Consider the following 27,996-nt stretch of genomic DNA (forward strand, 5'->3'; position numbering starts at 1 on the left):
CACCTTCGAATCCAAGTCAAATTTAATGAATTATATTTTTTAAATTATACTTTAGTACAAATGCATTTATTAGATTATATATCAAGTAAAACGTTAACATTTTTTATTTGGCATAATGAACGTGTTTTGTATTATATCAAAAAAGCCCTGAATTTAAATCAATCTAGCATTTTTCCTAAGTTCTTGGTATTTTTTTTAAATTAAAACTTATCTCAGCTCAGCCCGAGTAACTTTAGAAAAAAGTTTTAGCCTCGTTGATGACTGAAAATTTGACGCTATCAATTTTAGTAGTTGCTCTAATAAAGACTCACTTAAAATTCAAAATGCAATCAAGTTTGATGCAATCTTTTATCTTCATAAAACTTACAGAGTGTAGAGCGTAGTAGTAGATTCTTACTTATGTCGCAAAAAGGATTCGATGATTTTTTTAAATCGGTCGATAAATGTAAAATCCAGTAAAACTTTGAATGCACTGAAAAATATATAATAAAACGAGTAAACGCGGTTAAATTTTTTGGCAATATTGTTATTAATATATACTGAAGTAATTACACTCATAATCACGTGGAACTTATTCACTATGTATACCCTTGAATCCCGACCGCACAAAGCTGCTAATATGTGCACGACTCAAGGTGATCATTGGTTAATCCCTGGTATTACGCCGCACGTGTGACGATCGACTCACGCGTTGAAAACATGGCCACTGTGCTTTACACTTTTCAGATAAAGACGTCTCACAAAGGTTTACTGACACAAGATTGAACTTTCTAATTCAGCATGACATTCTTGGGTACCAGGAAGTTCCAAAAGTCCAAAGGTACATGTTACAAAAAGCCTAAAACATTTAACAAATATTCATGTATTAGGAAATGATGTGACCTCACTTGAAAGCTAACAAGTTTAGCGATATTGTGTCTAATCATTTACTTTATTTACTCAAATTATAAAGCATACGCCCCCATTTTCGGTCAACTTTGAATTAATTTTTTATATAGGATTCAAATTTGATATAATGTAATTTGAATAATACATTTCTGTTGAAGATGTTCGATTAATTCAGCCAATTATAAAAAAAAGTTTTTACATACAATTAAGTTGTTAATATTAATTATTGACCGAATATAGAGACATGTCCGAAAATAGGGGCGTATATCTTATTTGTGTTTCCTTTCATATTATTCAAACAGACATCCCCAAGTAAGAAGATTCAGAAATTAATCATTGAGGATTGAGTAGTAGAATTGTTGAAGGGTGAAAAAATTTTTTACATCATATTGTATGCGCACTGAGAAAAAAGCTCGTAGCTGGCTGATGAAAACCATTCTGTTGTGACAACAGAAACAAATTTGGTTATGAAAATTAAATATTCTCCTTGGGACGAGGAGAACCTCCACTGTTTCTAGATACAAAATTCGTTACTGATTTCACACCAGAATTGTTTTCCATGAGCCGGATTGAATTTTTTTCACTTTAAACAGTTTTTTAAGATACATTATAAAAATAGTACTTTTTATATATAAATATATCTCAAAGAAAGTGTCCCATAGCACACGAATATCATACTCATAATTTTATAGCACTTTGCAATATAGTAATTAATGATATAAGTTAGATAAGTAACATTTATTGGCATGGTGTAGTTTAGGGCCCGAGCCCGGCGAGAGTATTAGCTGGAACAAAAAGTGTCCCCTATGGCACGAACAACGCATGCAATTTTATAGTACTGTGCTAAGTTCACATTTATGCCCCCTTTTTTGTGCATACAGCACTGTGGGTCGTTTTAAAGCGGTCGTACGGTCGCTGCGCTAGCCTCACTACTCTTTACCAGAAAGTTAAGCAACAGAAAAGGGAGTGTAAATGTGAACTTAGCATAGTAATATAAAATTCAGTATGATATTCGTGGCTCATGCCATAAAATGCTACTTAGGTATGTTTTTCTTCACGGCGTTTCGTTGAGGTGTTTTTCACGGAATTTCGATGCGATGTATTTTTTTTCACTGGCGATTCATAGATATACTTATGCTGGCAATAAATCTAATAAAATATTTTCATCTTGATGCCCAAAAAAATAATTTATTATTCAATAATTCCAAATATAGTTGTCAAAAAATCCATGCTCGAAATTCGGTGAACACCAGTGTACAAAATCAGAAAGCATTACTGCTAAGGTTGATTAATTTTGACAGAGCACCCTTAAATGTAAAAACTTTCTTATCAAACTGAATTTCTCATCGAAAGTTTATAAAAAAATACCTGTTATAGTTTTGGTCCCTAGGAAGTGAAAAACTAGAAAGTCTCAAAGCAAGTGTAAAAATCACAAGTTCTGAGATTTTTTTTATTAACTACATAGGCACCAAAAACTTTTTTATAGCACTGCGTGGCATAAGTTCACATTTATGGCACGCTTTTCGGTGGCATAAGTCGCACATTCTGGCACCGCTGCGTTCGCATCACACTCGCATACGCTCGTGCGCTAACCTCACTTCGCGCTACCAGAAAGTGCGACTCATGGCTCGGAAAAGGGGGCATAAATGTGAACTTTGCACAGTACTATAAAATGTTGTTCGATACTCGGGCCATAGGGGACACTTTTCGGCCCAGCTATTAGGACCCTCGCTGCGCTCGGGCCCTAAACTACGCCGTGCCAAAAAGTGTTACTTATGGCACTTGTATCGAAAATTACTATTATGAATCCCCCAGCTTAAAATAATATTTCAATTTTGTTTGGAGGGAGTAAGATTTTACTTTAGGTTGTTGATGTGACCAAAACGAGTAAATATGATGTTCAAATTTATTTCACGATTATGTTATCATGCAAGGATGTAAAATTAATTTTGAGAATCGGTTTTTACGCAGAAGTGAAAAAAAAAGAAGAATGACGAAAAATTGAAAGCGGATTTCCTCTCGCGAGTTACACACACATAAACATTCGCATAATCGTTTTCAAAAAACAGTTTCGAATGGCATATACACTCCTTGAATTGCAAATTCTCTTGGACTGACTAATTCAAAGACCAAACAGCGCTGATAACGACTTACATAAATAAAAAGAAAAAGAGTTGCGCTAATGTCTCGGAGGCAGATGCGCGTATTATATTACACATACAAATATTCTTGCGTACAACGTTGACGCCTGTGAATCTCTATATGTATACGTGTAATTGATGGGCCCGTGCTAAATGCATATACATGTGTACTAAAAACTACTGTGTGACGATGAGTTACACGCCCAAGGCCGCGCTCATGTGGCCGTATCCATGCGTAATTGCCGCGAGCTTTCGTTTATCGCTTGGGTGCATCCGTCTGGCGCGCCATATTCAAGTTGTCCGAAAGCCACGACGTCTGCTCGAAACACATCAATTAATGGATTTAATTTTGATATACTGTACCACTCATATCATTAATATTTTAAAAAACCGGTAAGGCCCTTACAAGTCGTCGAAATAATCGACGTCTGGCTCATAACATATCGATTCGAGCTTTCGTCGGAAGTTGTATGCCCGTACATGTACTCACGTCATTAATCTTGTTTATACATGCTTGACTGTATGGCTATACTTGACGTACGTCAATTTTTCGGAACCAAGTCGCGGTCACGCTTTGGTCTTTGAACGCACAATTTTCGTATGCACCGTATATGTTTATGTACGCACGTACGTTATAAAGGCGCGAGCGGGGGCTCATTGTGGTGGGTGCAGAACAAAACCGTATCTTTCATATAAACGCACGGCACGCATTTCGCGCGCCGCAGTTGTTCTTCTGCTGTTGTTGCTGCTGCTGCTGCTGCCGCCGCCGTTGTTGTGTATTATATACGTACTGCTACATAGCAATAAGGCCCCCGGCCCGGCGCACACGCGGGAGAAAGTGAGAGCGTCGATCGCCGCCGCCGCTGCCATCGTCGTCGTTGTCGGCAACCGACAGTGAGAGCAGCCCGCAGAAATAAGTATATAACTTTGCGCAGAGCCAGCGAAGCTGCTCGCTCGGCAGGAACACAAGAGACAGACAAACACACGGCATCGAGCGGGCGAGCGAGCGACAGAGAAAGAGAATTTATAAAGACGAGGCGTCCCGTTCGGAGCCCGAGGCTATACGGCGTCGCTTATATGCCATTGTTGTTTGATAATTAACATTTTTTTACTTAATAAATTTGGTCTCGATCGCAAAGTGAGTCTTTGCGCGGGCAGAGAAGATCGGTAAAAAAAAAGTCAAGTCGTTCGCGTGTGCGCGTCAAGAGAGGCCGATTCGACATCGGAAATCGGTGACAGTGCAGTGCAGAAGAAGCAGAAGAAACTTTTGGTGATTTATATGCGATAGATCGGTATATCATCGGTATCGTTTGTTCAATTCCAGTGCATTATAGCTTGTGATAATTAAAGTAATAATTTGCCATTGAATTTTGCCGAGCTTGAGTTTGCATCAGTGTCTTTTATTTATGCTTTTTTTTTAATTTTTTTATTCTTGTCATTAAAAAGATACCGGTCGAAAACAAATCGATCGAATCTTGCTGTACACAAAAATCGATCGTACGGTTATGGTGCTGGAAAAAGCTTCCGATCGTTTAGCGAGTGTCATAAAGATCAGGAGCAGCAGTGCGGCAGCAGCATCAAGAGCTACAGGCAAGAAATCGAAGGTTGCAGTATCGGCAGCGGCAGCTGTTGCAATTGCGTGATAGATTCCTCGCTTCCTCGAATGTAGACACGTAGGTGAGTAATGATAGTGCCATCGATTTGTGTATCATATTAGTTGAGAATTTCGGAAATCGATGGGTATCGCTGATTCAAGGATAGATTATATCATAACCATAGAACAATTGGGATAAAAAATTTCGCGGGCAAACTTTACCTTACATCCAAATACACTTAATGTATAATCGGTATCCGAAAGCGAATGGACATTTCTGTATCATACACGTTCTTTGGCTCCTATCTGCTTTATCTTTTGCCTGCTGAAAGGTACGGCTGCGCGAGCCGCAATTGTGACTAATTGTCAGCGAGCCCGAGAGTGACAAGAGATATATCGTACAGACGACGCATTGTGCATATATCTGATTCCGACAAAGAGTGCACAGACAAACCCACTTTTTCTTTTCCGAGAGACCGCAGCGCGGAGCGAAAGACCTAGTGGCCTCAGCTCTCTGTGTGTGTCTGAGTGTGCGTGTCGCAGTCTTTTGCCCGCAACCGAAAGCCGAGATACAATCGTACATTTTTTTTACGATCGGCTTTTTTTTTTCGTTGCTTCCGCGAGTCTCTTCTCGAAATCTTAAAAATTGATAGGAAAATCCACTTGACATTTTTACATTATCGCTTCGACGAGCGGGTGTACGAGTGGTCTACTTACCTATTGTTTGGGTTGTCTGCGAGCGAGATATCGAGGATATAAAGCAATCGTTTTCTTTTCCATTTATATACATCCATTTATATGGTACAAACTTCGTAATTCTGGGCGAAAATCTTGCGAGTTCAAAGGAGTTGCACAAAGTTTCGGCGTCGACTGCGAGCGGCTTGAAATATATATCATAACATTTTCTATTGCTCTCTCGTTAGCAGAGTGTCGTAAAATCGTTGTAAAACTGTCGATTTACCTCCTATCGACTGCATAAAAATACAAACCAAGACCGGTAAAAAACTGACTTGGATTGTAAATTTACTCAACAAGAGAACTTTTGATGTAATTAATAAACTTTGACTCGGATCTACTGGATAACATTTGTACAATAGGTGCAGAGCGAGAAGTGTGCCTCGCACTCGTGTACATAATATGTATACACAGGCAGAGTTTCGCACTTGTACAAAGCTCGCGCGTACAAAGACCTCTCGAGTTCGCGAGGCTCGTTACGCTCGTACGGACATCGCATACAGACACGCATAGTGAAAGTTGTCACATTAGTTGTACATATAATATCGCGACTAATCTTGCTTTCTTCTAAAATGAAATATCGGACTTTTTTCACGTACGCGGACGGACGGACGGCGCACGACGCTTGGAAACAAGCCTTACGCGAACGTAATACGTATGTATGTATGCGTGTGTCACCCAAGACGCGAACTTTAGTCGTTACCTAATCTTCCTCTTTTCGTAATTCTTTACTTTCGACAAGATGGGCTGGTCACGATAACAATTGCGATTTGCCTTGTCGCAATACGTCGAAACTACTTCTCCTTTGGGATTGTCATCGTTGCTCGTGATTCCCCCTTTACGCTCGTAAGCTCAATCCCTCGATTCATTCGTTTATTTGTTTTCTATTCGGAATACATCGTGACTGAGTTTTGTCCATAAGTATTCGAAATAATCGATTGCCGAGTGCGCGAATGAAAATTAACAATCGAAAGTCGCGCGCAAGCAAAGGCTTTACGCATTTTATGCATGTGTGTATGTGTGTGTGTGTGTAATACGAGTCAGACCAGCTGAGCAGAGAGCTAGTTGCAGCGTACGACTGGCGGCTACAATCGCGGCGAAAACTTTCATTTTCAATGGCACGCGGTGGCGATCGGCGCTCGGCAAGGCACTCCGCTCCAACTGCACATTTATGCCATGCGCGTGTATATAGAGCCTCGGGCGCACGAGTGCGGCATCCTCCGCGCGAGATCAAAGCTCCCTAGCTGCCATGGGCAATTTTCAATTGTCCAATTTGTCGGTGTACCGCAGCATAAGCTTTTCCACGTGCTTATACATACCGATCATCAACGCGATGGAACACGATGATGCGGACAGAGGCCTCGGTGGCGTCTAAAACATCTCTAAATAATACCATGTAATGAAGAGGCGATGAGCGAAAAGCACGGAGGCTAACACGCGCATTTTATATGTGTAGCTGCCACGCGTGCAGTATAAGCAGCAGCTGCATCGGCTGCAACAGCACTGGTAGTTAGTGTTATTGTTGTTGTTGTTGTTGTATATATATATATAGAGCGCGTTGCGGGAGCGAGCGAGCGTGTCTGAGAAAGTCTTTCTCGATCGAGAGAAGAAGAAATCGAAAGAGCTGAAGCAGCAGCAGCAGCAGCAGCCGCAGCAGCAATACTCGCATTTTCGCATCGTCGAAATACATCATCATCATCAGGATACACTACATACATCATGTTGTGCAGCGCGTGGGTGCCCCCGCGCGTAATAATCACGAGCCGCTGCGTTTAATTGCATATAATATACGAGATCGACGTGCGCTGGTGCGTATCGTAATCCGCGAGTACGCCTGCTCGGATCATCGTATCGTGTACATACAATAATATTATTGCAACAGCTGTTTAAACTAATGATTCGTGTATATCTGAGCGCGCGTGGAAAATATTGCATTCATCTCTCTTCGTCACTTTTTTTTCTTTTTTGGTTGCCTCTCCGATGCTCGTGCTTATGTTCGTACGTACGTACACACGGCACGGTAAATTTACGATACAAAAGGAAAGAACCGCACGGAAGAGCGAGCGCAATAAGTGCGTGTGCGCGGCGAAAAAAAGTCCATTACACAATGGAAAGTGTTCGTCATGAAAAAAAACGGTGTACAATAATTTGTAAATTAGACCGCGAAGAAATGCCGCCTGATGTATATATATACGTACGCGCATAATTGCTTTACCGTATATATTCTCGCGCGCGGCCGGATTATTCAAGGTTACTTCTTTCAGAGATATACGATTAACACTCGATGTTGCAGCGGCAGTTTACTTTATCACTTATGGCATATTGTACTTAGATAATGCACGCGGGCGCGCATCACCTACACGAGGTGTGGTTCGACACTTTGCAAAAGCGAAAAAGAAAAAAAAATGAGCCTTAAGAGGCGTCACAGATAGCGTGTGACACGTATCGCCAGCCTCGCGGACGAATTGCCCAATCGTCGACGTGTTTTCTTGTTTTTGTGCAATATCTTCGAGTCGACTTACTTACGATCGCCGATACAGCAACGTGTACACGAGGATGGTACCGGCAATTTTCCTCTCTGCGCCGATATAATCGCAATCGCCATAGACACCTAATATTTCGAGGCCGGCAGTTCCGATATTTACACTCTGCGGGCACAATTGATGGCCGATCAGATTTCCCGTATCAGTCGGCGTTTATTCGCATACACTGCAGGCGCTCTCGTATCACTCGCCACGCAAAGGCACATAAAATATTCCGAGCTCGTAAAACAATAAGAGCACTGCGGACAATGTATCGTACACAGCAGGACTTTCTAGATTCGCGATTGAAAAACGTTCTACATTTTACATATATTTAAATGTATATTGCACTGTTACCGCAGCGGCTCGCCCGCGCACCTATGAAATTCAAAACAATAATAATGTAAATATAATATGATTTATTTATATGGAGAAAAAAAGAAAAAATTGCAAAAAAGTCTTTGTATACATAAAAGTGACGTCGGGGTATTCGCTTTGGTAAGGATATCATAAGCGAAATTTCACATGCTTTCGCCTTCGACTTGGCGCGGGATAAGCTCTCACTTTGCGCCCATGAGGTGTGTTTATGTGTGTGGGTATATCTATAACTTCTTAATTTGCTTAATAAATCACGGGCTTTGAGTAAAAAATCATATACACGCTCACTTGTCGCCCTGTCGTCGGTATGGTCGGTCTATCGCACGCTTAGAACCCACAATGTACTCGTGAAAATGGTAGCTTGTATACATCGAGTGTAATGTTACACGTTCGTAAAATATATAATTGATTACTTCGACTATCTGGTTTTTGCTTACGGCAAATTATGCAGCGCGAAATAAAGTAACGTACGCAGATCGCGCTAATGTTATCGCAGAAAGATCGATTTGAAAAAGGCGCGCGTCATCTGGATCTCGCGCGGCGCGTATCCGAAGCAGCTGCAGTACGTACTGCACAGCTTACGGTCACCGTGGCGGCTTTCATCAACGAAAGTGAAACGAGCGCGATTAAAAAAAGTCCGAAAAATAATAGAGCTTGACCGAGCCGGTAGAGACTCGATCTCTGTCGAGTACTTTCGTACGGCCAGCAGCGGCAGCAGCGCCACCCACCCACGCGCGCCTTATATTCTCGGAAGCCAGGGCAAATCGAAGAGACGCCGGACGAAAATTGCCCATCTCCTTGGAGCTCGAGCGCATGCGAAGCCGAGGGAGCGAACGAAGCGCCGAGTGTCCGTTGACCATATAATTACGAGGCCTTTTTCCTCGCAAAATGCAGATTTCTATTCTCTTGAAATTAATTCCGCGCGCTCCCATACGTACGCGCGCGGGAATTAAGGAAAAGAGAAAGACGCCTCTGCGCACACATGTATACACACTCGAGCTGCATCCACACGTATCCACACACATATATACGAGCAAAGTAAAGTATGTATACGGTGAATGATTAAAGTAGCGCCTAGTAGTATCGCGGCGGTATATGTATGCGCCGACTCGTTATTACTTTTGCAAACTTATCTCCATTGTTCTTTGTTTGTTTGATTGCCTATCTCCTCGCGCGCGCGCGTACTCGCTGTATAAGCGTAGATATTCTTCTTTTTTCTCTCGAAAATATCTTTGCTTCTTTCGATTGTGTCGCGAGCTGCGTAAATTAGCTGAAAGTGCTGCGCTGCTCTTTTCGAGCTACTGTGTTTTATTTGTCATGCGGGCTTACACGAGGTTTATTAAGAAAAAAAATGGAAAAAATGAAATAGGAAAAACCGAGAAAAACACAATGAATGCGTGTCATTGAAGCGATTAAAAAAAAAGCCAAGGAAAAAAAGAGAGAGAAAAAAACCAAACTCAAATATTCTATTGAGTAAACTAAGAGCACCAGAGAAGAAGGAGAAGAAGGAGGAAAATCATCGATGATTTTTTCAAATATAATAATCTCGCGAAAATCTTTCATCGCTAAATTGTCGTGTATATATTATTAACGAGCATTAAATTATCCCACACACTTGCTCACTCACACACACACACACACACACACACACATTTGAACTTTCTACTTTCGTTTTCATGCTATGTATAATGCGCATACGTAGTACGCGCGTATGTGTGCGCGCAAAAAAACTTTTTTATGTCATTCGATGCTAAAATTACGTCACGGACGAAAATGACTGCCGAATTATGTATGTATGCTGCGTACAAATACACGTATGTGCACACGTTCATAAATGTAATATCACTACTACCATTACTATGTATATATAGAGTACTTTCTTCGCGCGCGAAGTGAAATTTGCGCGAAGGAAAATATATATACATATCGAGTGAGCCAAGAACGATTTAGCATAAAAGTTTATGTATAGCAAAATTTCGATTCGCGAGTACGAAATTTCGCACGAAAAAAAAAAAAACGACGCAGAATCCAGTAGCCGCACGGCGCGGCGCGGCATTAGGAGCAACGGCACTCGTTGAGCGCATTTACTTTCAAAGTTGTCAAAACGATCGTAGGCCGAAATTACGACACTATTTGGCGCGGTGCGCGCTTAGGCTCTCGAACGCGGGCACGTCGACACCGCGCGCGAGCGTATACCGAGAATGGCCATTATGTCAAATTATGATAATAACGCGCGGCTGCAACAATGAAAACGAAAAAATTAATAGCTCTTGTGTTCGTCTCGTAGAAAGTTTCGTTTGAGCGCGCCGGGGCACAAAGAAAACGAACGCGAACGATTCGATCATTATACCGCAGATGCTGATGATGCTGCACGAATTGGATGCACGCATCGAGAATGCATTCAACCTTGGCAAAGCTGTAATCGAGGGCTTAGACTCTAACGACTAATAAATTATTGCATGTGTGCGCGTGGCATAGGTAAAACGCACAGATCACAGAGTGCAATCACTCGTGCGTAAACAGGTTCACGTAATTGCGTAAAAAAAAAAGTAGAAGTGGTCGCGTCGCGCATAAGGCATACAGCGTCCGAGACTTACCTTTTGAGTGCGAGTGAATGCGCCTGTATAATATCGCCGGTACGTTTGCCCGGACACACACACACACACACGTGCACGTATGTATGTGTATACAGTCATCTGCTTTCACGAGAGAGCAGTTGAAAAAAAAAAGAAAAAAAGAACCAAGTAGCAGCAGCGGTGGCGGCTCGTTGCAACTTTCGCGAAACGCCAAAGACTCGGTTGCCATAATGCCATGTCGGGCAGCCCGCTGCGCGCATACACATACAAATACAGCGCGATCTTCGCTGCTTATGTAGAAAAGCTCTTTTATACATATGTAGAAAACTACCGTGGCTTTATGCAGTTTGTCTAGGCTATAAGGGGCTGCTAATGTATAGCGGGGCTTCGCGCGCGAGACACCTATGTAGACGCGTGGAGCTGCTGCGCAGCACTCGAAGGTGAAAGTTCAGTGCGTATAAAAGGCAAACATCGTGTGTGCGCGTCTATATCCCCGTTTCATACGCCTACAGCCGCAGAGCTATTGAGCATATCATAATCGCGGAAATGCGAAGGAAGCATCGCTGCACTTTGTGTCTGCGCGTAGCGTAGCTGCATTTATACTCTTGCACATAAATTATGATAAGTGGGAAAAAGTCATTCGCACTGGAGCAAGGATCGCTGGCTGGCAGGAAAAAAGCGAGAAGGAGGCGCGCGCGAAGCTATTAATCCTCGCGAGCGAGCATACACGCGCGTTTAGCTATATCATATCTGCGATGCGCGAAAGATTAGGCCTCGCGTTTTCTCATGTACAAAAGGATCCGCGGCGGCGGAGGGAAATCATCCGATCGCTCGCTCGGCTTTTATGCGTGTTTTCGCGCTCACGCCTATATGGATACAATATAACGCGAAGGCGCGAAAGTTGCCAAGTTCACTTCCGAAAGCCAGCGCAGAAAACGAGCTTCAATTGCGGAATTGAATTATTTACTTTTCCGAGCTGCGAGCTTAATCTGTATATAATAATATGTATCCATTCTTTGCTTCGTCTGTATTACACACACCGTTGGATTCGTATACATAAGTGCGCGTGTATTGTCGTCCCGTGGCACACTTATACACCCATCGCGATTGTTCTCGAACGCGGTAAAATCTCAGTCTAATTATATAATTGGCCGCGTCGAGGATTGCACTAATGGAGTGTGCGCATCGCATCCTTCTCTTTCCCTCGTCTCATACGAACGGACGGCGTGCGGCTCGTTTAGCGCACGACGATTTATAAGTGAGCGCAGCTGCTCGCGGCCGTTTGTATGCATAAACACACGTCAAAATCCTTTAAGGACGATCGATCGATTGCCAAGAGCCAGAGGAAATCGTCCGTTCGGCGCATTGCAAAACGTCTCTCTCTCTTTTCTATTATAATGCGCCGAGCAATTTAATCGGCCACTCGTGCGTGTGTGCATGATCTCGAGCCCTGTGTAAGCACGAGGCGATCGCACACGCGAAAGCCGCACCAGCTGTAAATAAAAGCTAGCGAATTTGAATATTACAAACTGTATGTGTGTGTGTGTGTGTGTGCACGAATTTCAACCGAGAGTAAAAATTCGCGAATCGGCCGGGCATTTATGGCATTTTAGCACTCTCATCGAAGAAAGTTGAATTGGCCAAGCGCGCGCGCGCTCGCGTAGTGCGTATACTTTCATCAATTTTAATGGTTGCACTCGTGCACACACATATACACCGTGAGCCCGACGCACTTGTGTAAAATTGTATTTTTTCTTTTCGAAAGAAAAAAGAAATAAAAAAGAAAAAGAAAAAAGAGTCGATTTATTTATACGATATTTACTTTTACTTCTGGAGATACATATATAATAATAAATTAAACATTTATGAGTCGAATCTGTCAGTCTGTCGGAGACGCGTCGCGCGCAGCAGTCGCATCGATATCGCGTCCAGCGCCGCACGACAGGTATTATGATCGCCTTATTATTTATTAGTCCTGCGGCGCGCATTTGCGAATGCAGGTGAAATCTCGCTTTTAATACGCGGCTGTATTTTCGTATAGGTATACGCAGGCGGCGCTGTATGCAGCGAGTGTGACTTTGAGAATAGAAAATTAATTAATATCAGCTGCAGCTTTTACGGTCTCTCGCGCACCACCGCGAGCTGTCGCGGCAATAATCACGTTTTTAATGATACGACAATGGCGATTCAGCCGGTAGAATGACGCGTATACGATACGTAGTACGAGCGAGCTCTTGAACTTTCGATTGTATCGGGTGAAGGATCGCGAGCTGCGAAATCGCCTATCTAATAAATTATAATTATATCGTATCGCGCTTCATACAATCGAGCAAGTGTTAATGTTTTTTTGCTCCTCTCAATGACTATAATTTTTTATCATACGCTTAATAGCTATCAGATGATTTTGAGTATAGTTTAACTTCTGACGTGCGCGTGTGTGTGTGTGTGTGTGTGCTCGCAAAGAGATTATATACACACAATTCACACCGTCTCGAGGTCTCATAAACATTTAGCCGTGAAAGTGCCGATGAATATAATACCTATAGACACGAGATCGCAGTGAGCTCATCAACCTATAGGATCATGATGGGGAAAAACCCGCGCCGAGTCTAAGAGAGTGTTATCTCGTTAACGCACTATATTTTCACTCCCGCGAATATTAGCTCCGCGAGAGATGTTTTTAAAATTTATCTCACAGATAGATTTTCGTACATGCACCGATAGGTACATCGTTAATTCTATATTATACACTAATGAATTATAGAGGTACACGGTAATTTAATAACCCATGGGATGAAATAAAAAAAAAGCAATTTCTTTCATAATCTCGACGAGTGTTGCGCTGCACACACACACACAAGTGTATGGTACACTCTTAGGCTGCACACTTTATAATCGAGCTTAATCAATTTTCGCTTACTATCGAAGTATTATAGAAAAGTCAGCGCGCACTGTACAGCAATTTTGCGCGAATAACTTAATGAAGCGGCCAACTGGTAGTGGTCATTAATTATGCACCTTTCTTTTCATTTTTCGCGTTTATAATAAGCCTCGCGCGAGCCTCTCTGCGCCTGCAGTTTTACCGACGTCATTATCAGTACGATGACTCCACGGTATTTAAATTCTCCCGCTCTCGGCGTCCGGCGCACTGCAGCCGCGAATCCATCGAATTCGTTTGATAAATGTGTGTTTCTATGTCTACGGTGCAGTAGAGAGAATCAGATCGCGTGCATACTTACTTACGTGCACGCACATATGGGAGTCGCACTTTCGCTTTTCGCCGCCACCGCCTCGGCGCGCGAGATGTATATAATGTGCATAATGCGCGAGCGCGGCTAAATATATGCAAATGAATATATGTGCCGAGAGAGGCGTACTAATCTCGAGCTGCGATAGAGCCAATGACCCACTAATAGCGTTATGTTCGCGCGCGTGTGCTGCTCGCCATGTGAGGCAGTAGTAATGTGTATCAGCGGATAGTGTGACACGGAGCCCGCGACGTTTTTGATCCACTGCGAGCGCCGAAGGATTACTTTTCCGTCGTACGAGCGCGATAACGAAATATATATGCCTCCGATTTTCTTACTCGCCGCGGGGCTTAGAGTACGAATCCTCGAAAGTATTTATAAAAGCGGCGTGAGATATCGACACGCTCGAATGACAGCGGCGCAACGCCAGCAACTCGACGAGTGTATAATACGAATAACTTTCGCACCTGCGGATAATCGATCGCGCCGCCGAGCTTTTCCAAAATCGAACAATATGTATATGCTATTTATTTATGTAGTGCAACGCTCGCACGCTTATACACACGCTCTTTAGAAAGTTCATCGGTGCTGCACAGGCGAAGCAAATACAGGCGAATGATTTTTTTCGTTTGCATCGCGCCCGATATTATAGCAGACGGCGGCGAAGCTCGTCTGGGCGCGCGAATTTTCAGCGGTAACAGGAAGATATCCCATCAATATGGCGCACGTATAACATTCGGTTAAAAAAAATATATATATTTGTAAAGAACTTTCATTTTTAGGGGCATTAAACATATACGTATACACATACACACACGCTTGCGCGTCTATCTCGAGCTGCAGATCTCGATGCGATTACGCGCGGTAGCGCACTACACGTCCGCACTGCTGCACGCGTACTTATAGGTCTTACAGCCGCTTCTTACGGATCGACTGGCAGCCACGCGAGAGCGCACCGATCACTTTCATCTGTTCAGATCATCTCTCTTTCTGCACGAGTGTTCCTTATATACCTCGAGCCCGTACAACTTCGGACCGCAAGCTTAATTTGCCGTATACAGTTTTACGAAGCTTCCTTTTTTTTTGCTTCTTTATCTTTCGTCGTTTATTTTTTTCTCGATTCATAAACGCGAGCGAGCTCTACGCGATCTGACGGATGGATAATCTCCGATGCAGATTTGACCGAGCGATATACCTGTAACGTATATATCTGTGTGTATCATCGAGCCCGCGATCGCGTATTAACATGCCAAAATCTTACGTTATGTGTACACAAGGCATGGGTGAAATTTGCACGATTTTTCAGTCGGCGAAAAGAGATCGATGCCGTGTGTTTAGCGAGGCATGATATATATAGACGATGATTGACACGAGCGGCCATATGGTCGCGCGCTGGTTTCATCTGGACACCGAGAAGACGACGTGCGCGCGTGAAAGTTCGCGAGAAGGACACGCGGCAAACGATCGCGACCGGCTGCGAATCTCTCGAGCGATATCTCAAGATACCTCGTGATACCGATTTAATTGTACAAAATTAATAACTGATCTTGCTACGTCTGTGTTTTTCTTCAATAATCAATGGGCCAGACACATTAACGTGTCTGTGTAAGCGTATGACAAAAAAGCTTGTTTTTTCGCTCGTTTTTTCATTACACGCTACACCGCGGCCACAATTCAATTGGCTGCCCTAAAAAAACAAAAGTTTGACAAATGAATCGATTTAATTGCTAATTACAATTGATCAGTACGAACATAATATTGTGAACTAATAACAGGCATGCAATTAACAGTTTCAATCAAAACATTTTTCATATTATCAGAATAACATGTCAAAAAATTAATTGAAATTAACGGTTGAAACCCTTTTTATTGCATGAAAAGTATGATACAATAAAATTGTTTAATTAGGCGAGGATCATAATAAGTTAGTCGTTTCAAGCCAAAGCCAAAAGAATAAAAAATAGTCACCCACAGCTTTTTAACCAGCTGGTAAACTTTACCGCATACAAACTAAGGGTGATAATTTGTTCAACCCACGTCATTCGGATTTTCGTTTTTAGTGGCACGACCTTATATTCATAAATCCAAGTGGCAATCAAAGTCCCAGAAAATAATTCTGCCGCGACGTAGCAATTAATTATCGTGCCGCTTACAAAAATTTGTTGCTACAACGTTCGCTTAATTTTGTCCTCGCGACTTATACGAGAGTCGCTTCTCGGCGTTTATGCAACACGACTACTATCATATACAACCGCACACTGCATACGACAAATTTCACTCGCAGCGAACATGAAATAGGCATTATGTACCCAACGTTGGTCATCCGCAGAGACTTATATATGCATGAGCGTACGAGTGCGTTTGTGCTGTATGTCATGGACATGTATCGAGTGAGTAACCTCATAAGCATTTGCAATAACGCGAAAGAGTGAAAGTGTACTTAAAGCTCGCATACGAGGCGCGCGCACACACATACACACTCGTAACGTCTAGTCTGCAATTCGTGGAAAAAAGCGGCATCGTCGTTGAGCTGCGCAATCTTGTTGACAAACTTGAACTATCGATTAGAAAAAAAAATTAGAGACCAACGGCCTGTATAATGTGCGCGGTGAGAGTTGCAATATTGAGTATCGATATTGGTACGTAGGCATCTGCGGCCTTGAAATTTATAGTGGGACTCAAGATTACACCACGAAAATTTTCCAAATGCTAAATTGTACAGATGCAAGTACGTAAACGCTACACCCAATTATGTAGAATTTTACGATTAGTGGACGAGTTCATGATGATTTTTGATGATTTAACGTGGATCTGCATTATCCTCGAAATTTTTACGGCGATCGCGTAAACCTTGCACAAGGCTCCTATATGTTTAGTTACAACTTTTCTATCGTTTGAATTAATTATTGTACAAGTAATTTCTTTTTACTTTAGTTAGTTTTTCCAGATAAGTTGGGTGTGTGCTTTTTTCTGTTCTTTTCTTCATAAAAAATTCAATTTTTAAGAAGAAATTTCTTGTTACCCACCTATAGATCAAATATACTCGTCACCGAATGGTCGATGTTTATATTGAACCATATATGTCGTGTCCAGTTGATAATAAACATGTTTCTCGTATTAATTCTTAGTGGAAAGCTTCGATGCGAAATGGACACTCACTCGCAAATACACGATATTCTTGATCGTGAAGTCTCTTTCAAATGACGAGCTAAAAAAACATATCTAATTTACGAATTATTTTATTCATTCAGTTTGGGCTTTCGATTTAAATTAATTGATAAATACTAATTACACGGCTAATGTCCTCGATAAATTTTGTTACTGAAGTCTTGCATAGCCAATTAATAATATCCGCTATAATTTTTTATCCAATTCATGCGAAACCTCGCAGTACTTTAAGTTTGTTCCGAAACTTTAGCGCAAATTGCCAATATACACAGTGGCGATTCTCTTATCATTTTCTACCGGTAGGCAATTATAATCAGTGATTTGTGCGATACCTATAAGAGCCTCGTCACGCACCGGCAACACATCGGTGCGCGCGAGCCATGAGCGCAAAAAAGGAAAAGTGTGCGATATATATGTACATCGTGTTTATTCAATGGGCCACACGATCACTTTCTCTGAACACGCGCAGTCTGCGCCAGCCGTCCAGACAACGTGTGCATTAGATTTAACAAATGTATACGTTTACAAGAAAAGATGGAATTTATTTCATTTTTTTCTCTTTAACGCTGCCAATTTTCGGCTCGCGTGTGCAGACACATGTATAATAAGTCTAGGCATTCATACTGGTACTCGGGTCTATAATGAATGTTATTAACGATCGAATCGATTCATGCTAATACATACGTGCTCGAGCGAGTGATTTAAACATAAGTAAGAAAGCCTATTTGTAATTGGTTGTTAAAATGTGTGTAAGCCTACAAGTGTTAGTTAATGTGTAATGCTAAAAAACGTCTCTCGATTAAAGCACGAGATAACTATCTATTCATTTATTTACTTCAGAACATAGTGACAATTTAATAGCAAATTGAAAAAAAAATTAATAAACGTGTAAAAATTCAGAAAACTTCATCATGCCTGTCGGCAAAAATAAATAAAATGTTTTCAACATTTTAAAAATGAATGAATGGTTGCAATTTGAAACATTAATAAATTCAGTTGAACTGATGAATTGTATGACATTTTGAAGAGGTATGAAAATCTGATAGTTGATAAGTAAATGATGATATGCGAATATTCAAAAAGTTATTTTTGAAACTTTATTCGACTGTAAATTTTTTGATCTCAAAAATAATAAAACAAAATTAAATTAATTAATTTTAGCTTGTGGTCTTATGTAATGGTTGATGGCAGAAAAGTATCTAAAATTGAATGATTTTTTCATGTCATCATTTATACAGTTAATACTTACAAGGAGATCTTCTCACCTTTGGGTCACGGATTGTTACCAAAATTTTTTTGAGGTCTCCAGGAACCTAATAATAAAGCTCCCTATGCTTAGTTTTATTGAATGGGCCTTAGGGCCCATTTTAAAAGGGGTTTTCTCTTTTATTTAAAAATCGTTGAGATTTTCTATATCAAGATAGAAGCACTTAAACAAAAAAATGCCCAGATCGAAAGTTTTGAAATTTTTCAAAGTATCTGTCTGAATTTTTTCAGAATTTTTTAAATTGTCCAATCCCCTTCTACAGGTTTATAAATTTCGTAAGAAAAGCATTAAATTAGGGTCTCTGGAAAAAGGTAATGTACGATTCGAAAAATTCTGAAATAATTCAGACAGATACTTTGAAAAATTTCAAAACTTTCGATCTGGTCATTTTTTTTGTTTAAGTGCTTCTATCTTGATATAGAAAATCTCAACGATTTTTAAATAAAAGAGAAAACCCCTTTTAAAATGGGCCCTAAGGCCCATTCAATAAAACTAAGCATAGGGAGCTTTATTATTAGGTTCCTGGAGACCCCAAAAAAATTTTGGTAAAGATCCGTGACCCAAAGGTGAGAAGGTCTCCTTGTTAGTTCAGTATTGACTTTAATATTTATCAATTATTATATTGGAATTATTAAATGGCGATTGTTTAAATCAGATGAATTATATACATTGGTGTCAAAGATCAATAGATTATACTCTTCGTCAAAAACATTGTTCGTTCAATAAAGACTTAGTAGAGTTTGTTGTATTGTTTAGCGTACTTGAACCAGTGATTAATCGCGTTCGACCAGTAAATGACTATACTTTTGGACATGCAATAATGATACTTTTCCTTATTTTATGGCGATATGTAGGAAACAAAATGCATCAGTCAATAAAGAATTGTATAACGTCCAGATAAATATATTTTTAATTGTTGTTTATAGGATATTTTTCAAAATCGTGTTAATGGTCAAAACTATCCTCGATTGATTTCCAAAATTTTGTTTCAAGTCGTGCGCAGGTGAATTTACATTTTTAGCAAAATTTGAAAATATAGGCATAAATATTTCCCCATGCGATATAAAGCAATGAAATGATAAAGATACCATTCATAAATTTAGTATAATTTATCGACATCAACAAACTCTCAAGACCTCCTTATTTGAATATAATCTGTTAAACATTGAGCACAGTGACGAACAATTACGAATTGTTTTCATCGCTTTGCTAACTGGGTCAATTTTTTTTTTAATTGTGGAGAACTTCAAGATTGTGTTATTTTCTGTCTGTGTTTTTTCTGCATTATTGGTGCAAAGCTGCACGCTTCAGTTCACGATTTAGTTATTTAGTGTACACATTATAAATCGATTGCTATAAATTTGATGAGTCATTTAAAAGTGTCTCTGTGGAATCAATTACTCATTGAATACAAATCTTCATTTTATTGAAATGTATGTTAAGGAGCAGTTTTTTTGGTAACGATGGTCGAAGTTGAAACATGGTTGATATTTATATCTGTAAGACGCTTAAGTGCTTTATGTTATAATTTTTCCCAACCGAATTAGTCTCACTAAGATATTGATTATTTTTCATTTCAAAAATAGATTTTTTTGACCTTTAAATCTCTTCTTCTGAGATAAAAATAATTTATAGAATATCTTAAAAAACGTTAATGTAATAACGGTACCGCATTCAAGTCATTGCATGCTATATACGCTTTACAAAATGCATAGAAAAAAGAAAACATCTGAAAATATTCCGGAATACTCGCAATTGTTTCTTGGGATACTTATTTCAGTTTTGCGTTATGAACATTAAATTTTTTCTATAGTTCTCGAGAAATGTAGCACTTGAGATTCAGGTAAAAAAACGGCTGTTTCATGCTGTAGGCATGAAATAATATTTAATTAAGAATGATTGTGAAGAAATCGGGGAGTCTGTGCGACACAGTTTGGACGACACTTTGATACAAATTTCATAGGCACACGCACACGTACTACACGGGTTACCTGCGTTTATAAGACAATCGTTTCAACACTTTCATTCTTCACTTCTAGTTAACGTATAAAAGCTGAAATTATATTCATCCTCCGATTCAAAAACGAATCTGTTCTTTTTTTATTCTTCGTTGGCCACGTTGATTGTTTAATTTTTTTATTTCGACATTTTGTGCATTTGTCTCTCGGTCACTTTCTTCTTCCACGCGCGCGTACATATTTAGCCCGCGGTCGCAATAAAAAATTCAAGTACCGTACGCGCGCTCAGTAGCCACCTACGCTTCGTTGAAAATGTCACAATTACGATGCAGGCCGTACTCGAAAGCTCGTTTAGATCTCTCGTCCTTCGTGTAGCGAACCCGCGTAATCGAGATACGAAGAGAAAAGACATCTCTTTCGCGTTTGCGTCGCGGTGATCGTGACCCGCGGCGCTTTTTTCGACCGAGCCGGAGATGTACGAGTTCGACAACCTCAGATTATTTTGTTCTCGACTCGTTACATATTCCACACATAATATTTATTTTCGAGCGTAACGCGGTGAATCACGCGCCTCCACGTAAGCGCGAGCAGCTCTTTGGCGTCGGTTGCGAAGGGATGATGGTTCTTTCGTTAAGTCGATATGCATCGCTAGCAATGCACATAAACACACACGGATCGGGGCACACGTTCCCTTTCACTGCTCGCGCTAGCTCACGTGCGCGCGTACAAAAATGCATCACATTGGTTAAAGCTCATTGGTTACGTGGGTACGAGCGTACGATACGGTGGCTCTTCAGTGCCGCTTCGCTTCCGCTTTTTACCTTCAATTAAGGAAACGACTTTGAAAAGAAAGAAAAAAAATTGAAATAAAAGTGTAGCATCGAGAGAGGAGAGCATCGTTCGGCGGCGAGCACGTGAGGAGACGTGCACTTAAGCTCGTGTATAATATGCGCACGAGCGAGCTTCGGTCGCTTCTTCGCGTAAGATTTAATAGAGAAAGTTGTTTATTCGAAATTGCATGGTCTGTTATGTGTACAATTGATGAAAGCGAAAGACTTGCAGCACGAGAACCACAAGAGTCTATCGGCACTGACAGATCGTGAAGCATATACTTATTTATACTTGAACATTTATATCGATCTTGAATATCTAATGTTAATAACAGCTGTCTATTATATGATTTTTGTCATCTAAGGGACGCAAGAATCAGTACTACTTAATAATGACGCGAATGGATACAAATCCAATTTAAAGGACAAAAGATAAGCTCGCATTTTGATTTGTTTTATCTTTGATTCACTTCGTAGTCAAAAAAGACGAGAGAATGTCGCTCGGTACCCTATGTTGGAACAAATCATGATTTATTGATATTTTGACAAGTTTTAAGAGGAAAAAAAGAAGCGATAAGTTTTCGCAGACAACGCGTGAATCCATTAGAATGTCGCACGTACTTATACGTATAATAAATACAGGATCGTTGCTGTTTATCGCGAGCGTCACAAAGGAAGTGAAAGCTCGTATAGAATACAATGAGAAATCGTTTCCGTAAGCGCGCCAGTGTGTATACGTTGGCGTCTTTGACTTTTACGATACTTACGAGATAATGAGAGCGAACTATATGACCTAGCGCGCAGGACTCTCCTTTTTCAAGTATCAGCTCGTTTTATATGAACCTTGGAGCGCGTGCACCCATCCATCCGCCGTTAAAATTGTCCATGATTTACCTATACCTTCTTATTATTCAAATCTATAAGGACTTAAATAACGAGGGGATTTTTTTGTTTTCGCAGCAGTAAGATGCTGATAACGAAGCCATGCAGCTGCCTACTGATCGGAATAATTTTGAGCTTCCACCCGAGCCCGAGTCATTCGAGCAGCAGCCGCAGCGGTAGCAGCAGCCAAAAGCACCAAACAGACCTGCACCGCGAACCAGTGCCGCCGTTGCTGGATTTGCTGGACCAGTCTCGGAACTACGACAACAGCTATGATTTTCCGACGTCCGCCGCCATCCATCGATCCTTCCAAGTCAGTCCGAGCAATCGCAGCAGTAGCAGTAGCAGCAGCAGCAGTCCAGCTGCTGGGCGCAGAAGACGTTACGCGCGATTTCCCACGCTACCACCGGGCTACATAATCGAGAGCTCCGGCGGGCCTCCGCATCTGGGACCGCCGCCGCCACCACCGCCTCAGGCCAGAAACGTCGGATTCTCCAACAACTTCCGCTTCCACGGGCAGCCGCGCGAATTTCCCAACTGGCGCCAGCAAAAGTCCTACTGGCGTCAGAGCTCGGTCGGTCCTCCGGGCTCCTCGCTGGCGCACCTAAACGCGATCGAGTACCCGGGCCCGATAAGAGCCTCGCCGCCGGTCATGAGCCATCGCACTCCACGGCTCATATTCCGCGATGACTTTCCCATAGTATCCGGCAGCAATAACTTTTTCCAGTCCAACCAGCTGCCCGACATCGACGACGATTTCAAAGGTATGAGTAAGATCCAGTTTGGTCGCTTATACGCGTACTGATTCGCGACTTTCCGTACCTACATGCACGTGACAAATATATCTTGGGCGCGCTTTCGAGTCCACGTCCGTTGTTTGACATTAAACGAATCATTGCAACATCTTTTGAGGCATGTAACTATAGATAAGACCTTTAAAGATAGTCGATATGCTTATTTACAATTAAGCCGGTAAATTCATAAGAATAAATAAACACAGCTCAGCAAGTACTCCACTGGTGAAAAACTTATCTAACCCGAGGCGCTTTGCCTCTTCAATTGTACTTATCTAATTCTTGGTACTGATTTCGAGCGGGGGAATTCGGCTCGCGCTCGAGCACATGCAAAACAATACTAATTCCAGACAAAACATTAGCCGTTTCTAATTAACTCGTTGCGGAAGCGAGTGCGCATATGCATGTGTCTACCTCAATTTTGTTTGTTTGCATAAACTTATGTGGCTCTTAACCGCGTGGTAAATCGCGCCACAGACGCCAGACAATTACCGCGTTACGATGCTCGAATTCCTCGCATTTTCGCACTGAATAATTTTTAATTAATTCATTTTTACAGATCATCGAAAGCAAATTTTCAACGAGTATCCACGAGCGGAGACAGGTTAGTGAATTGTTGCTTTTTTTTCTATATTTTTTTCGAAACATATTCGCAGTATTTTACACCTAAACAGGCAGTAAGTACTGGACTAGTTGAAAAGCGAAAGTGTATAGCTTAGTTCATAGAAATTAATACAGTCATAATAGAAATAATGGAATTAAAGTATTTCTACTACGTTTCCTGATTCAAGATATGGCAAAATTCGTCATCTACTACTTTTTTTTTCTACATCTCTCAGGAGAGACTAACGCAATATCGTATTAAAGTATAACGACCCGGTCACGCTGTTATTATTTCCTAATAGTGTCGATCTCCGCGCCAGCCAGTCATAATTTTTCACGCTCCGATGCTTAAATAAATCAATTTTTCATAAAACGTTGCTCCTCAATAAAACGTTGCGATATATATAATTACCTTAGTGAGCGATGAAATTCTTTTGACGAATGTTAAAATCAATCTGTTATTCTTTCGGGGCTTGTTTACGAATCAAAAATTTTGGTGCGTTTGACGATTGGTTTAGTATCTAAAGACGTGCAATGTAAACCCAAAGAAAGAGAAGAAGGGAAATAATGGAAAGAGTTGGCAATTAAACGAATCTTTTGTGCAGAGCCGCGGAAAGAAAATAGGCCGGTGTGGAAAGGTGACGATTCGTTGTGCGCTGACGGACGGACCTGTGAATTTTTTCTAATGTGCTGGATGTCCGCGGGCTTGCTCGACGGCAGCTGCGGCGGCATCATGTATGCCTGCTGCCATCGCAACCGGGATTCGGCTAAGGCCAGCAGTGATAATTATCTGCCGGACGAGCCGCTCATAGATCAGATCGAGTCGCTCGCCACGGACTCGTCTTACGTAGCCGAAACCACCAGCCAGGAGCGTAAGTTCATAACAACCAAACTTTGACCGAGCACGCACGCGACTTGACCAGAAGAAAAAACACAGCTGATCGCTTCGAGTTCAAGAGAAAACTCTAACGCTCATCCAGAGAGAGAGATTTGACAGATTACGACGGAGATTATTTTTTGCTCATTCATTATCATTGTGTCACAGACGTCATTTTGAACGATTGTCTTCCTTGTATTAAAAACAAAAATAATTGAAACTCTTGATACTATTAGTTCGCTGCTTCATTCTGATCTATATTATTTTTATTATTTCTAGCGAAAAAATTTGATGATTCACTTTTTTTTCAATTCATTTTATATTCATTTAGTAGACGTCAAGTATTAAAACATCACCTTATAAGTAAAAATTTTGTCGCTTAGAAAGATGATCATTCTACATTTTCATGAGATGTTTTTTTTCTTCATAAGTTTTCTGCTTGATAACTAGTATTTAATTACTAATAAAGAAATATATAATCAATTCTTATACAATAAAAATGAGACTATAACGCACGCAAACGCACGCACGCAACATTACTCACGTTTCGCCATGAAAATGCACTAACCAGTTATTTTGAATCTTAAAATCTATCTTGTAAATGAACTTATCAAAACTTTATTTCAAATAATGAAACATTTGAAAAGTATAACACTTTTAAAATTTAATTCATTTGAAACCAGTAATCTATAAATTCAGTGTTTTTTTTTATTCTATTTTCTTATGAATAATCTTATGAATAAAGTAATGTAAATAAACTAATAATTTGAAAGTAAATTAATTTTCCAATTTGAATTAATTTTAAATTATCATTCACAATCATTGCTTCCATCGACTGACGAGGTGACAACTATCGAAACATTTCCTCTCTACTAACAAATATGGACTGCATGTTACGATTGATCAGTAATTACTGATTTGGTACATCGTCAATAAATTGGATAATATTCGAGTTGGAAGTGTCGAATAGAAGCGACTTCTACAGCAACATAACTTCTTTTATTATCATTTCTCTTCCTTTCATCGACCAGATATGAATGGTCAAAAACACGTCAGTCGAGCGCACAAAGTATTGTCACCTTTATGATTCTTTTGTACATTTTGTAAAACACTATAAATATTATATTATAAATTTTAAGTGTAGAATTTAATTTCCGAGCGTCGTGTTGTTATTGTTTATCGTACGTAAATTTAGTAATGTGTAGATAATATTCAATAACTATTGTAAAAAAGTACTAGCGTAGGAATGATTTGATAATGGACTTTAGTTAGTATAATTATTTCGTCACTAACTCGTAAATATTTCAGAATGCGGTATCTCAGCTACGAAGCAAACAGCTCAGAGAAGAATCGTTGGAGGCGATGAGGCTGGTTTCGGCAGCTTTCCTTGGCAGGTAATTTCGATTCTCCAAATCTCCACTATAGATTCTATAATCTATTCTTTATTCAAACGAATTCTAAATGAAATTTGTGATTTTCTTTTTCTAGGCATATATCAGGATAGGGTCCAGTAGATGCGGTGGAACACTTGTTAATCGTTTTCATGTAGTCACTGCAGGACACTGCGTTGCTAAGTCAGCATCTGAACGAATCAGTGGTTTTTCGGAAAAAGTCTAATTTCACTTTTCTGTGAAGTTGCAAAATAACTCGGCAATATTTTTAACAATTTTCGTAGTAATTTTTCAAACCAACTTCTTTTCAAAACTATTGAGTGAAATTCTTAAAGCCTTTAGTTAAATTCAATTCAACCGACAGAAAATGGAATGGGTATTTTTCTGGTGACCTCAGATTTACAAATCATATTTTATTATGGTTCAGCATTCGTAGCAATTATTTAATTGTATAATTAAATTTGTTTTCGAAAATTGCAGGGCGTCCGCTCGACAAGTTCAGGTGACACTAGGCGATTACGTGGTCAACTCGGCGACCGAAGCTCTTCCGGCCTACACATTTGGAGTCAAGGAAATTCGAGTTCATCCATATTTCAAATTCACGCCACAAGCCGACAGGTAGTACACTTTTATAGAATAGAATGGTTCATTCTTGCTTTCTGAAAAGTTGCAAATTTAAAGATATTAATGAAAATTTCGATTTTTTTGTAGATTTGACGTTGCTGTTTTAAAGCTTGACAGACCGGTTCATTATATGCCTCACATATCCCCTATTTGTTTACCCGAGAAGAACGAAGACTTTTTAGGACAATACGGCTGGGCTGCGGGGTGGGGTGCTCTTCAAGCAGGTACAGGATTCAGTTTATCAACATAATTTTCAACAAGACAGGATATTTTTCAACAATGCGAAATGAAAATTCCAACGTAATTTCAGGTTCAAGATTGCGGCCTAAAACTTTACAAGCCGTCGACGTACCCGTGATCGATAACCGCGTCTGCGAAAGGTGGCACCGATCGAACGGCATCAACGTCATCATCTACGATGAAATGATGTGCGCCGGTTATCGAGGGGGTGGCAAAGACTCTTGTCAGGTATACAAAGCAGCAATTCCATTCTTCTCAATTAGATTTCAGAAATATGTATTGCAATTGTTTACTCCTTTTTCAGGGTGACAGCGGCGGACCTTTGATGCTAGAAAAAACCGGCAAATGGTACTTGATTGGCATCGTCTCGGCCGGATATTCTTGCGCGCAGCCCGGACAGCCGGGAATATATCATCGAGTCGCGAAGACGGTCGATTGGATAACATACGTCATTAGTACTTAATCATTATCATACCGGTTATAAGATGTTTATAATTACGAAAAAGATATGCGAAAATTGTTATATTTTGTATGAAATCAGAAACATTGATGATAGAAATCAAAGTGATGATTTTCATAATGTTGTTTTGAATTTATGGTCGTGCAATACCAAAAAAATGAATGTTTCTGATTATTTTACTAATGTTATTAATCTGAAAAAATAGTATTCTTTTCAATGTACTTGTGAATATAGTTATTATATATTTTTCTTACTAGAACCCGTGCATCATTCGACCCATTATAATCAACGATGAAAAAAAATTATTTCTCTAAGCAGAAATATCAACATTGTTGGTTTCAATGCGAATAATGCGGCAGACAATTGCCGTTACCATGTAAATTGGGCGCTACGGAATGAATTTTAGTGTATAGCAATGTAAATGAATGTGTTATCTAATGTTAGCTTTGTGTAATGTCTTGAATTCAATCATAAAAATGAGAAAAAATTAAAAATTAAAATGATGAATAAAAATGTAATATACGCGAATGTATTGTTAATAGAGAGTGTGAATGAATCAATGTTAACTGCTAAAATGAATATTCATTACAAAGTCGTTTTGTAATTTTGTAGACCATTTTAATATTTAGTAGAACTTTGTTCTTGTATTATTATGAAATAGGATTACGAGCATCAAAATAAACCTTTGCGGATTTTGATAATTATAACATACTATACTACTTTTTTTCTCCTTAGAAAACATTTTTTAAGATAGTTTAATTAGTAGGCAAACATTTGCTTCGACTGTTAATGTTACGCACAAAATAAAAAATAACAAGAT

The 27,996-nt window shown here is 40.2% G+C and overlaps 1 protein-coding gene across 1 annotated transcript; it reads left to right on the forward strand.

Moving 5' to 3' along the window:
* Positions 1–4,648: 4,648 nt before the first annotated feature.
* On the forward strand, positions 4,649–27,179 carry LOC106650087 (plasma kallikrein). The gene is made up of 11 exons (XM_023461248.1): positions 4,649–4,706; positions 22,266–22,379; positions 22,458–22,951; positions 23,541–23,585; positions 24,190–24,456; positions 25,770–25,855; positions 25,950–26,035; positions 26,333–26,470; positions 26,564–26,700; positions 26,787–26,944; positions 27,021–27,179. The coding sequence occupies exons 2-11, from the start codon at positions 22,273–22,275 to the stop codon at positions 27,177–27,179; spliced, it is 1,677 nt and encodes a 558-aa protein (XP_023317016.1). The 5' UTR covers positions 4,649–4,706; positions 22,266–22,272.
* The last annotated feature ends 817 nt before the right edge of the window (positions 27,180–27,996 follow it).

This window comes from Trichogramma pretiosum, unplaced genomic scaffold (assembly GCF_000599845.2).
Source record: "Trichogramma pretiosum strain Unisexual culture from Peru unplaced genomic scaffold, Tpre_2.0 scaffold15, whole genome shotgun sequence".
NCBI lineage: Eukaryota > Metazoa > Arthropoda > Insecta > Hymenoptera > Trichogrammatidae > Trichogramma > Trichogramma pretiosum.